This window comes from Caretta caretta, chromosome 8 (genome assembly GCF_965140235.1).
Source record: "Caretta caretta isolate rCarCar2 chromosome 8, rCarCar1.hap1, whole genome shotgun sequence".
In the NCBI taxonomy this organism is placed as follows: Eukaryota; Metazoa; Chordata; order Testudines; family Cheloniidae; genus Caretta; species Caretta caretta.
This window is the reverse complement of record NC_134213.1, coordinates 20,751,521-20,765,166: the sequence shown is the minus strand read 5'-3', so window position 1 is coordinate 20,765,166 and position 13,646 is coordinate 20,751,521. Positions and strand designations below refer to the sequence as shown.

General features: G+C 44.6%; 1 protein-coding gene across 2 annotated transcripts in view; it reads left to right on the top strand.

The window, feature by feature from the left end:
* The window catches only part of ERGIC1 (endoplasmic reticulum-golgi intermediate compartment 1), a 101,753-nt gene that overhangs the window by 82,764 nt on the left and 5,343 nt on the right, over positions 1-13,646 (top strand). Inside the window, exons 7-9 of one of the 2 annotated variants that reach the window (XM_048862630.2) lie at positions 4,045-4,105; positions 4,587-4,687; positions 7,560-7,682. In XM_048862630.2, coding sequence (XP_048718587.2) covers positions 4,045-4,105; positions 4,587-4,687; positions 7,560-7,682 — 285 coding nt within the window. The remainder of the gene's footprint in view (positions 1-4,044; positions 4,106-4,586; positions 4,688-7,559; positions 7,683-13,646) is intronic. The other variant, XM_075131340.1, reaches the window with a different exon arrangement.

The following is a 13,646-nucleotide window of genomic DNA, read 5'->3' as shown; positions in this document are numbered from 1 at the left end:
GTAAGCAAAACCCATGAGCTAAAGGGTATGTGACATGGGAGGAGATGTTCATTACTCTGCTTCTAGCAAGTCTGAGCAAGCACTAGTGAGAGCCACTGAGGGCGTGTCTACGCTGCAGGCGGAGTGTGCTTCCTAGAGCAGGCACATAGATGCACTAGTTCTGCTTGAGCTAGCATGCTAAAAATAGCAGTGTAGCCACAGTAGCATGAACGGCAGCTCAGGCTAGCCAACCATGCACAAGCTCACCTCACCTCCTGGGTATGTACTTGGGTGGCTAGCCTGAGCCACCACCACAGCCACCCTGTTTTTTTAGCATCCTAGCTGAAGCAGAGCTAGTGGGTCTGCACTGGGGGAAGCATACTCCAGCTGCAGCAAAAGACGTATCCTGAGTGATTTCGTGAGGTGGGGGGTGTGGATCATTTTCCTGTGATCTGGATATGAGTGAGCTTTCTTCAGTGTTTATCTTAGGGTATCTGCTGATTTAATAGTGGGTTGAAGGGCTTGCCTGATTCCCTTGTTCCTTATTGTGTCGTGGCCTGAAATGTGAGTTTTTCATAAACTCCAACTGCAAAAACCTCCCAGATTATCCCTCAAGGGATCTCCCCACCTCCATTTGCTGACAGACTAGGAGAATATTTATCCCCTCTCTCCAATAGTGAAAAGCCCACTGGAGTCTCAGAGGTTGTGCTACTTTAGGCTACATTAACCTTTTCTACATTTCATCTCAGTACTGCCTGAATTTGAAGTGCAGAGCTCAAAATGGGGAGGGGGTGTTCTCTCCAGTACTCTGACAGCGTGCTCTAGTGCATGGGACTGGTGTTCAGTAGATCAGGGTCTAGTCACTTACCTGTATCGTACAGATGTTTTGTGACCTTGGGTAAATCATTTAACAACTCGGTGCTTCGGTTTCCCTGTCTGCAAAATGGGGCTATCTCCTGCCATCCATGACCAGATTGGAAGGTGGCTGGGAAATGGTGGCGGTACTCCTCCAAGCTGTGCCCACAAAATAAGCTCTGTTCACGTGAGTCACCAAAATCAGATGCCGCTCACTGTAAATGTTGCTGATGATCAAATTATGATTGCGCGGAGCCTTGGGCTTAGCTCCTGTCCAATTTGGGATGTGCGTCGCGGGGGTGGAATCTTCCAGGCACCCCCCTACTTGTGGCACAAAAATGAGACATTGCTCTCAGTAAACTACTGGTCTGGGATCCTCGCTCTCCTTGTTTACACAGAAGAATGAAATAATCTAAAGGGCAGGTTTTTTTGTGTTGTAACTATGCCTTCTTGAACCCTAGCCTCCCAGGACATTATATCTACAGCTTGTGGGTTTTGACATTGGAAGAACTTGGAATGTTTTCCAGACACTGGACATTTGCCCCCAAAGTCTGTTGTTTGTGCCTTGACTGTATGCTGTTGTGTATGGCCTCCTAGGCCTTGTCTGTACTAGGCAAACTTACAAAAAGTATCCCACCAGTTTTAGCGCTGTTTCAGCTGAACTGTCATCAAAACAGGTGACCACCAGAGTTCAGACAAGGATCCAGCAACCCATTTTTACCAATATTTTAGCTAAACTTTCTGAAAAGCAAGTCTAATTGAAATAGTGGTTTAAGACTGGTCTGGCTGCTGGAACCTTGTCTAAACTATGTTTCCGATTGGTTTTAATAGTGGCTCAAGCTGAATTGGAGGAAAACGTTTTGTAAATTTCCCTAGTGTAGACCAGGCCAAAGTACCAAGTGGAGCAGAAGCAAGTGACGTGCTACCCACTAAGATGAAGGAAATTGGGGGAACTTTTATATGTATCATGTGTCTTAGAACTATTATTGAGTGACACATCTTCCCCTGGCCTTACCCTGGTAGTTTAAACTTAACTCTGATGTCTTGTGTGAACCTTAGGAAGGGTTGGATGGTTCATGGAGTTATATAATGCACAGACAGTCCTCTGAAATAGATGTTTACCTGAGCTCATCCCTTCTGAACTAGTTTTGAATTACCACAGCTGCCTGTAAATATGCTGAGCTAAGCCAGCAGTCCATACACACATCCATGCATCTATGCCTGCTAAACACCAGCTGCCTTGCTTTTCCACCTCTTCAAGGTATTATGACATTGAAAACCACCAGGCATTCTGCTGGCATGTTGCAGTGGTTGGTCGCTTGTAGTGCAGCCAGCATCTCGTGTAAATCAAGCATATATGCTTCTTCACTGACATATGCTCCCTCCTTTAGATTATGTAGAGGTCACAGTTATTAGGCAGACTCCTGTCCTGAGCTGCCCCCAAAGTATCCCCTAATACGAGGACACTTCTGCTTGACCATTAATTCCTTTGTGTAGTCACTTCAGAGTGTGGCTCCTTTTGGAGAAGGAAAGTATTCAGAGTTGTCTTCAAAAAGTACCTGATTCTGCCAGGATTAACTGTTCAGCTATTAATGTGCTCTACCCTCTGATCTGAGGCTTGAGGCTTCATGTTTCCTGCCAGGACTTCTACTGGATGTTGATGCTGAAGGAGTGGTTGGAAGAGCTGCTGTGTCATAACAGGTGCCATCTTTCAGATGAGACCTTAAAGTGATGGCCTTTCTGCCTGTCTCAAAGGGCTTTCCTAGTAGAAGTTTGACTCCTATCGCATGTATCAAGAAGAACTGAGGTTAACCCTGTTGCCAAGTCAAATATTCCCCCTCTCTAGATGTCCAAGGATGTGTGAGCTATAGCACAGAATGCTGACTGCCTGCCTAGTTACTACACTGCTACTCTCCAACTCGACACTGTGCAAGCCTTTTGAGATACCAGCAGTCTCAAAGACATTATAGAAAACCCATTTGTGCTTCCAGTTATGTTTGTCACCTGCGTGTTACCTGTTCCATCAGTTCAGTTTAATGAGAAACAAGGAATTTGTCTTGCTAGAATTTTCTTTCCTAGGATATTGATAAGGGACCTTGTTAGCTTGTTTCTTTCCCAAACCATCTTGCTGTGGAATACTGATCAGGGGAACATGCCGTAGGATCAGGTGGATGTATCCTATGCAGTCAAGTGCTTACAGCTGTTGGCAGGATGGTGGGTAATGCAAATTGGTGCAGTGACTTGTTAATGCAGTGAAAGCTAGAAGGACACAACTCTTCCTCCAAACAAAACTGCTTATCTGTTGTCTGTCAGTAATTTCCCGGCTAGTGGATATCTCTTCTCCTTCTGTATATCTTAATGTGGCATGTGTTACCACTGCAACCCTCTGACTACAGTTTCAGGACCTCTGTATAGCTTTCACCATTCCAGAAGTTTCCCAAATCAGTCATTCTATTAGTGGATGTTGGTCCTTATTGTTTTCAACTAATTCCATTAGCCTGTACCTTAGAGGAGTGGGGAGTAATGGGGGAATCCAATTGATCTGTGGTGAGGGGTTGGGAGTGCCTAACGCTTGCATGCCTGGAACCAGCTGCTAAGGAATGGATGACCTAGCTGGCATGTTGCCTTACCCTCTTTCAAGAATAGTGTGTGTTTGTTCTAGGAATGCGTCTGAGTGAAAGCTATAGAAAGCTCCAGGTTCTGCCCTGAATTTGAATCTTTAAAGTGTGACTCCCAGCAGGCTATAGTCTCTACGTTTTATTTGCATGTGATAGAATGATGAGAGCTTGCTAGTGCAAGCTTTTATTCTCCAGCTGGGAGATTGATCCTAATTATGGGTTGTTGACACTACCCACCAACGCAGACTGGTGTGCGATGATGTCATCGTTTGCCATGGCGACTCACCTCAAAGCTTCAGACTGACTTGTGTTTCCCTACCAGTCGCTTCCAATTTGGGAGTGCTCCCTTGGCTGAAGCAATTTAGAGTGGACATTAATGTTAGATCTTTGGAGATTGATCTTACAACCTCACCAATTGGAGCCAATCCTTGTAGTAATGGTCACTGAAAATAATTTGTGCCTTTTTCTCATTGGGTTGAGGCTTTGCATTCGGGAAGACTGAGTCAAACTGGAGCCTTCAAAGGTGGGGAAGCAAAAGCCAAAAGCACTAAGTATATAATATAACCACTGTATGTGTTTTCTCGCTCTCCAGGTCCAGAACATTCATGGAGCATTCAATGCCCTAGGGGGAGCAGACAAACTCAGCTCAAACCGTATGTATTGTCAGTGCTTTCAGGGCTTAGCCAGCCCACCGATGGTGGGCAAAGGCAAAATAAAAACCAGGATATTAATGCAACACTGATTAGGGGGCCAGAAAAGCAATCAAAACAATCCCTGCATCAGTGAATGGGATTTCCATTCCCACCCCTGACCCTAGGGAAGGCCTAATACACAGCGTCCTTTGCTACCTCCCCTCTTGCACCCTGGATTTTGTAGTAGGTGGCATTCTCTGCAGCTTGATTATGAGAGGGACTAGCTGGGTATGACATGGATTGTCGCAAGTCTGAGCAGGGGGCTTATGGTATTTGCATCTGTATACTGCTCTTCTAACCCCCACCCACTTGCTACTGCTACCACCATTACCACCAAAATCACCCCTATCCTTTACTAATAGCTGTCATGAGCTCCCACCCTCCTCTGGGAGGCATGAGCTTTTTCACTGGCTAATCTATCCTTTCCCTTTCTGCCTCATAGCCCTTGCATCTCATGATTATATATTGAAGATAGTCCCCACCGTGTATGAAGATATAAGCGGCAAACAGCGGTACTCATACCAGTATACTGTAGCAAACAAGGTAAGGCTGGAGGTGACTGTTACATAGGCTGGCCATTGGGGAAGAAAAACCCAATGAGTTCATAGGAAGCTCTTTACTTACAAAGCTCAATCCATGCTATTGGTATTGCGCTCTGTTTATATAGCATTTGTGTTTGGTAGGCATACAGTAACCTCTGCTGGAAGAGTGAGGAACTGAATTGCTTTAGAACAAGGACTCTTGCAGTCACCTCTTCTATACTTAGCACCCTGCTACATTATAGTAGCATGAGAATTTTTCTCAGCGCCTGGTGCTAATTATTCTTTCTCTGGAGAGTTGTTGCCTTGCAGTTCACTCTCTCCTATGTGAGCTTAACTCAAGTCCATATATATTGTACCTAAAACCTTCATTGCCTGAAGTAATTCTAGATCAGGGATTGGCAACCTTTTGGCACGAGGCCCTCCAGGGTAAGCCCCCTGGTGGGTCGGGCCAGTTTGTTTACCTGCCGCATCCACAGGTTCGGCCGCTTGCAGCTCCCATTGGCCTGGAAGGGCAAACAGTGGCCAGTGGGAGTTTCAGAGAGATTTATTGCCTGGTACTCTCCTTCTTTTTACAGTGTGGGAACCTGGCAGGCCATTCCTATGACTGAATTGATTGGGAGTAATTATTTTCCCTTTAAAGAGCCTTTAGACTCTGAAAAATTAACTATTATTTTAACACATAGCGCAAACATAATGCATTGTTTATGGGAGTACTGCCCTTTGCTAGTCACTCGAAGGTGGGCAGGGTTCTTGCTCTTCATGTCTGTGGATGTTTTTGCAGGACATCTCTTGATTGCATTGGCCCAGTGGAGCATCGAGTGGCTCTTACTTCCCTTCAGACCATTTGCATGCAAATTTATTGTGTCCATTCTACTTGAGGGTTCTGAGGCTGCCATTCTGCTAAAATATCCACTCATTTATTTTGCTCTCATGAGCTGTGCCAAGACTAGTGATAGTCTCCTGTGCTTTCTGCTTGTGCTGTACAGAGTGTCCTGACAGTTTGGATGGCTTTCTCTCCCTGGATAGAATGTATTCTTTCTGTTTAATGTTACAACCACTCTTCAGATAAGACTCTCTTGCAATACAAGTTCTGAAATTAATTAGGAAAACATACATCCTGAGCTGCTGATCTCGATACTTCTGTGAGCAGGATTGCAGTTGGGGCCCTCAGCCAAGACTGTATCATCAGGACTGTGTTGCTGAGGGCGGAGGTAAGGAAGGAAAAAATGAGGTCAGTTCTGTCAAAACTGTTCTCTTCATAACCAGAGTTCAGGCAAATGGAGCTGCGTCTGCATTTTCTGTACATTTTAAAAAGGTCTCTGATTACTGCCTCTGCTCTAGACTCCCATGCTGATAAGAGGGAAGCAGGAATCGGAAGGAAGTCTTTGGAATAGTCTGGTATAGATGCCCTAGCCATGAGGTGGTTCTCTACCATGATGGAGATGTGTGCAGACTGTCTGTCTCCTCTCCTACGTTATCTCCTAGATCTTCTGTTTCCTCTCCACCCAAAGCCACCACTACAGTTCTGGCATCAACCAGTTAGCTCTGCAAGGAGCCCTTAAAATATGCTGGTCTGGGTCCCCTCCTGTTCTGTCCACTGAAGCTCAGTCCACCTCCTCTGGAAGAGACTTCAAAAGGAAGGAAAAATCCCTGTGGGGTTGATGGAGCATGATGGTGCTGCTTCAGTTGGTTCCCTCTCCCTTTCCTGAGAAGAGATCATCCTGTTCGTGTTATACCTGTGGACACGTCTTTGTTAGTCCTTCATCCACCTCTCTAGGGTTGTTGTTGTCCCTATCTCCTGAAGAGTTGGGTCTAACAGTCAAAAGTGGCACACGTGTCACAGGAAGGGGTGTCTGCTGGGATAAGGGCCAGAATGTGAGGGCATGCTCAGGTATTTCTCAAAGATTTGCTGTATCTCAAAGAGAACTCTCCTCCTCGACTTGTCCGTCTGCTCATATCAGTGGCTGGTATTTATCTTTGTGTTGAGGGCACAGTTAAAATATTATACAGCAAATCATCTAAATGTTTTCTTGGTGAGACCTGATAGAACTAAGATGTATTTTCAAAGCAGGTTTTAGAAATCCCTTTTGCAGTGCTGGTTTGTCCATAATGGTGGATGATCTGTCTTTTGCTGGAGAGCTGCCCTTTGGCTGATACTTCACCTGTACCTGCTATATAGGAAGTGGATTAAAGGGCCCTGTCCACAGTGAAGCTAAGAGTGTCTCTGCTCAACAGATTTAAAAAGGTGTTTGCAAACTCTCTGCTACATTAGGTCCCCTCCTTGCCTAGAGCAAGTTTCTTAACATGGTTTAAACACGGCTCTGTCCCATTTGCACTGGGCAGGCAAAAATCTGTTTGTATCTCAATGTGCTTGGGGCCTCAGATACAGGGAAAGCTTTGTTGTTCTGAATGCATGGGGCAGGCCGACAAGCTGGTGTAAATTAAATTCCCTTTGTATTGCTTAACTTACCAGTGGGTTAGCTGCAGTTTAATTTTAATAGTGCTAGAACTCTATCTAAAACCACTTGGAAAATCCATGTATCCACTTGGGACTGATCCAAAACTCTTTTTTTTTTTTTTTTTTTTTTTCATTGACTTCAGTGGGCTTTGGATTAGGGTCATACTGAGTGGCATTTTTTGTTCTCTGCCACATCACCATGCCGTCAGTATTGCTGAGTATAGTCATTCAGAAATGAACAAGTTACTCTTCTTAGTGTAATCGTTATGGGTAATTATTATCTCCTGATAGAATGTTGCAATTTTCCTGGGTAGGAATGAGGAGCAGCCCAGTGGAGTCAGTTCTGAGATCAACTTCTTTGAAATAAAATTGCTCACGCTTTCTGCCTTCCTCTCTCCCCACTCTCTTTTTCCAGGAGTATGTTGCCTACAGTCACACTGGCCGCATTATCCCCGCTATCTGGTTTCGCTATGATCTGAGCCCCATCACAGTGAAATATACAGAGAGGCGGCAACCTTTGTACAGGTTTATCACATCGGTGAGTTACTTTAAGCCTGTGACTCTTCCTTCTTGCCCTCTCCTGCTCTTCCCCTGCCCTCCTTTCCAATCTGGGAACTGAGTTCCTGCTTCAGAGCACTATGACAGGAGCTGAGAGTAAAGCTGAGCTCTTCCTTAGCCAGCTTATACGTATCGAAACTGGAGGGAAAAGTGGAGCATCCGATAAGAGAGGATCAAGCTTTGATGGTTTGATTTAACCGCTTTGGCACAAAAGAATGACAAATATCCTGCACCAGCGGTACCCATGCTCTTTTTGCCAATTGCATTAGGAGGAAAGGGAGGCACGTTGGCAATATGCCAGGAACATGGGGACAAAACCTAACTGACACACAATAAGAGCAGATTGCAGCAGACCCCCTCTCTAATAATGGGACCTAGCTTGTACAGACTAAAGGACCCATCGTGCTGTGTACCTGGGCTACTCAGAAAAATGTGTAGCATTACATGCTGGGACATGTAAGCTTCATGTGTTTATGATAAACTGACTGAAATAACCTGACTTTGGTGGTGCCCAAGACCTGTAGTTTGGAACTGGGGTTTGAATATTTGAATTGTAAACATAAATGGTGCTTTATTAGATGTGCTGTGCTCTGTCCCTAGGAGGCTTCGGTTTTTGGAGTTCTCAATAAACGTTAAATTCCTTTCAATCAGCTTTAGAGATGGATCAAAACACCCCCAAACTCTGAGGCAGAAGAGTTGAGATCCAGAACTTCATGGTTTGGGCCCTTTTTTAATTAGCATGTCTGCCTGGTCTCAAAGTGTGGTCAATAGGTTAAAACATTAGGGCTTACTAACCTGGTTGCTAATGCTTCTTGCTGTCCTTCTCCCTCCCAAATTGTGGTCCCATGGTCTTTTCTTTTTGGGGGAGGTAGGTAGCATGGTTTGGAACCTGGGACCGGTCCATACTTCAGTACTCCGCACTGCTGTTCACTATCATGTCTATTTGCTTGTTGCTAAGAGGTCATCTTATGATTGGGAACAACTGTAGCATCTGTGTTAAATAAAACACTGTGCTTCAAAATTGTCTAAGTAGCTGGTGGGGAGAATGTTCCAGACTTTTCACTTTCCTCCCCTGACTACCACCAAATTTGCCTTCCAAGTTTAAGTAGCTCCATTTGGGCTGTTCCGTGTTAATATTTGTTATATTGAGATCTGAGGGTAACAGTACATCCATGGCAGGTTTAGTCCTGTTACTTGAGGGTGGCTGATGTCACTTGTGTGTCAGACCTTTTGTATTTACCTACCATGCAGATCTTTGCTATATCAATGGGACCCTCTGGCCAGGATGCAGTTCCAGGTCATGTCTCCCTTATGTTTATCTAGGCTGAGAAGTCTAAGGTTTGTTTTGATCCCCTGTGTGTGTGTGTGCTGGCTTCTTCGGTTTGTCGATGCAGGTGTGGGGAAGCTTTGTGAAAGGATCAGGGAGAGCAAGGTTGCTGGGGATTAAGATGCCTTGGTCCTCAGCCTTCTTGTCCTATCTCAGTGACACACGATGATCTGTCATCATTCCTATCATTCTAGCTCTTCCGAGTAGTATTACCAGCCTGGCCTTCTGCATCACGATTGCCCCGGAGACTGGCTCATCGTCACTGGCATGCTGAGGCCACAGCATTCTGATCCAACAGAAGATTATCTGCTTGTGGTAGCTGGAGTTATTGTTGAGTGGGGCAGGCTTCAGAAACCCCTCAGCTCTTGCCTATGCAGCAGATGCTTAGTTAAAAACCACAGAAGGGGGCTATGGAGGGAGCACCTGCCTGCCATTCCTTATTGAGCAGCCTGTTTACTAGACTGTGGTCATACAGTCGTCACAAAAACACTGCAGTTCTGAAATATGTTCTTGGAGGTGTAGCTGGGAGAAGACTCTGTTGGACTCTGAGAGGCTTTGGTAGGGTTGTAAATGTAAACCTGTTTGTTACCACAAAGGCAGCTGAATTTTTAGTTTCTGAGTCTGTAGGAACCCTAAGCATGGGTGTCTGTTGGAAGAATGATGTAGATGTTGACTAGTGGGTGCTAAGATCTACCAGCTGTGTGTAGGGAGGTTCTGGGAGGTCAGGTAAGAAAGAAGTGTTGGCACTACGCAATATAGTTCCAGTGGACTCTTGTGCTGCTGTTGTCCTTACCATATTTGTTCTGTGGATAAACAGAGATAAATCGTGCACTAGCATGGAATTTCTTTTTAAAATCCCAAAGCAGCTGAGACTGAAACATCAGAACACACAGCGCTGTACCATACGTTATGGCCTTCATTACTGCCATCCGAACTGCAATGCTGTTCTAGTCTAACGCTTGTTAGCTTGTGGCCGCACCTTTTGTTTCCAGTGACATTAAGAACTTCATTCTGTGACATGCAAGAGGTCTAATCTATACATGGCAAAAAGCATTGTGCTAGAAAATGCTTTAAGTATCCCATTTTAACAAATAGTGTTAAGCACAATTTAGCACTAAGTGAAGACCAGGGCTACCATGATTACCGTCATGTCAACCGGTTGTGAACCCTACAGTTAGTCACAAACAGCTGACACAACGTTAAACTTGACGTTCCTTGTCTAAATGAATGCATCCGATGAAGTGAGCTGTAGCTCACGGAAGCTTATGCTCAAATAAATTTGTTAGTCTCTAAGGTGCCACAAGTACTCCTTTTCTTCTTGTCTAAAGACATCATGGTAGTTAACGTGTTGGTTAACAGAGTGACATTTTAAAGTGTAGACAAGTCATTGGTGGATAAAGGTGTAGGTATATGCAACATTTCACATTTTATCCCAGTTGTGAGCTCCCCTAGGTGGTTGGCCAGAGAGCAGCCTTTTAGTCCACAGGGTTAGCTCTGGGGGAGGAGTAAGCAGATAGTTACAAAGGAGCAATGTAGGAATCCCCTATCCCAAGGGAAGATTAGGAAAAGATGCCTAATATTAGAGGGCTCTTCATTCTAGCAGGCAAAGGCATAAGAAGATCCAGGGGCTGGAAGTCAAAGCTAGAAAAGTTCAAACTGGAAATAAGGTGCAGATTTTTAGCAGTGACCACAATTAAGCATCACAACAGCTTATTGAGGAGCGTGGTGGACTCCCCATCACATGAGCTCTCTTAGAATAACACCGAGTTTTGCTTTAAATACATGCGCACCAGCTCCACAACAAGTTATTGAGCTCAGGGCAGGGATTACTGGATGCAAATATATTGCCTGTTTTATGGAGGAAGTCAGACTACATGATTATAGTGGCCCCTTCTGCTCTTAAAATCTGATCATGAAGAAACCCTGAAGATCCTCAGTATGGTATTTCACTTAGGGAAGACAGAGCCATGTTGCCATTGCCCTTCTTTCATCTTCCCTGCATTATACCCATGCAGCCTTCCATTACTAGCAGCTGCACTGTAGTCCCCTAATCATATCTGTTAAAATTCTCCAATGTGCTGCCCATGTTATCATCACATGATCGCTCACTATTGTCTCCCTGCACCCGTACTCCCCTTCTTTTCTTTGTCTTCCCCCATGGTGGGATAGCCGTAAATATCTTAAGGCAGCTACTGGTCATTCTATCTATAAAGCTCCTTTGCATCCATGGCACGACACAAATAACTAATAGTGTAGTGCCTGCTTCCCGTGAAGCCCACCATAGAACGGGACTCTGAGCACATATTAGAACCTCACTGGTGGACTGTGACAAATAAATTACATAGCATTGCTTCTGTATTGACTCAGAGAGAGACCTTGTGTATTGCCTCTTTTGTTGGTCACAGCAAACTCAAAATCTGTGTGTGCTGGGAGGCAGAGTCCAGCCAAATGCCAGGTGTGTGTGAGTCATAAGCACTCAGCAGTACAGAGCTGTGCAGATGAATATGTATTTTTCTGTGAGTTCCCCCCACCCTCTTGTGGCGGCACTAAAGTCAGATTTTCCTACCATCTGATGCAAACTCTAAAAGCATTTTTTGTGGTGTAAAATCTCCTGTCAGCTGATCCCCTGTGGACTGAAATAGCCCACCTCCTCAGCTGTCACTTTCCCTGAAGCGTCACCATGCGTCACATTCAGAGGGGTGGCAAGGGAGAGGGGCAGAGTGTGGAGAGTGTACTCGCTCCCCAAAACTATGAATTAAGTCTCTGACAGGTGCTCTGGTTTCTGAGGCTTTCATCTGCCAGAATGCCAGCTGTGCTGCAAGAAACACATCACCCGGCCCCTCCGTCATTGAGGCATCTTGCTGTTTCACTGAGCTCATAGGACGCAAATATCACTGGTTATAAATATGTTTATAAATGAGTGATTTCTTCCCCACTGCTCTCTCTCATCATTAGTCTATCACTAGAGCTGTTTATTACTGTAACAAACTCCCTACCTAACTCGGCCACTGCTGCTCATCTGTGTGGCATACCAGTGGGATTTGTTCTGTGGCAAATCGGATATGGTGCAATAGGCCTAAATCGGGGTTGGCTCCCTCCCAGCGAAGTTGCACAGCTAACTTCCCTATAGCTGCTGACCCTTCGCCCTGAAGCTTTAAATAATTTATTCTGTTTTCCCATCCATCTCTAAGATCTGGCATGTGTCCAAATCCTCCCTCTTCCTGAGCAAAAGAAGTACTGCAGTTTGTTCACCTTTCACCAGCTCCAAGAGTCACTATCGTTCAGTGAGCCACCCCAGGCTGCAGTCTGAATGACATACAAAAAGACTACATTAAAAGAATATTAAGGTTGCAAAGGCAAGCACACATAAGTTAGAAACCGTAGCAACTTTAATTTGGGCCCCTCATTCGTATGCATTATTATAGAATCTCTCATTACATGAACACACACTATTTTTACTGCCTCATTCGTTGCCCAGGATGGATGGTGCTCACTGATGGGATATCTATTCAATATTTCTTTTTATCCCCATCATTCAGGTCTGGCCCATGCCTTATTTACTGCATACAATTTAAACCTCGCACTGAACACAGAATTATTAATTTCCTCATGGGCTTTTCTATGGTGCTCATCATTATAGTATTGAATGTTTCACAAATATTTATTAATTTTATCCTCACAGCATCCCTCTGTAGCCAGGTTGTTATCAACCCCGTTTTACAGATGGGGAACTGAAGCAATATAAAGGAGATATATTGATTATAAAAGAGACTAGTAGGCCAGAAGTTTGGCCTTCATATTTTGGATGCCCTCACTCAGACACGCAGAGCCTGACTTTTCGGAGTACTTAACATTTTAGATGTTCACAGAACAGCTCCTATTAATTTTAGCCACAGCTGTGAGCACTCAGCACTTCCACAAATCAGGCCCCAAGTGATTCAAGGTGGGCACTCAGAAAATGAGGAACACACAGCTAGTGGCCCCCTGTGAAAAGTTTGGTTGTGACTTGCCCAGCATCACATAGGAACTCTGGTAGAGGCAGGGATAAGAATCCATTTCTCCAAGGTGGCATTTGACTTCCTTAACCATAAAATCCACTGCTTATTTTTTCTTGTAGTCTCCTGCCTCATTCACCACACACTTTGCAACTTCTGTAACAAATGAAGCAGGTGGGGCCAACAGCCTCATTTACTAGACAGCCCTGATTCATTCCTGGAACACCATCCATCCTGTGCCTGAATGAGGCAGAGGTCTTGTGAAAAATAGTATGTGATCATGTAATTAAAGACTATATCAAAGTTCATATATATGCAGACAGAGTGGGCAGAGGGGGAATTAGGGTTGCATTAGCAACCTTAATGCTGTTGTTTCCTAATTTTTGAGCATGTGACTATTAAACATAAGTGTTCTTTTAACATAGGGTTTTTCGTGTAATTTCCCAAATTTTTCGAAAAGCAATCTGGAAAAAACCCCACGTAGAACCATATTGATCCCTATACCATCATGGGCCATCAGCACAATTGGAACCATTAGTTCCACAGAACAGACATCTGCTCTTTAAGCTAATTAAGTGTTAAATGATTTTGGCCTGCTATTGCTGTGTGCACCAGCTACTAG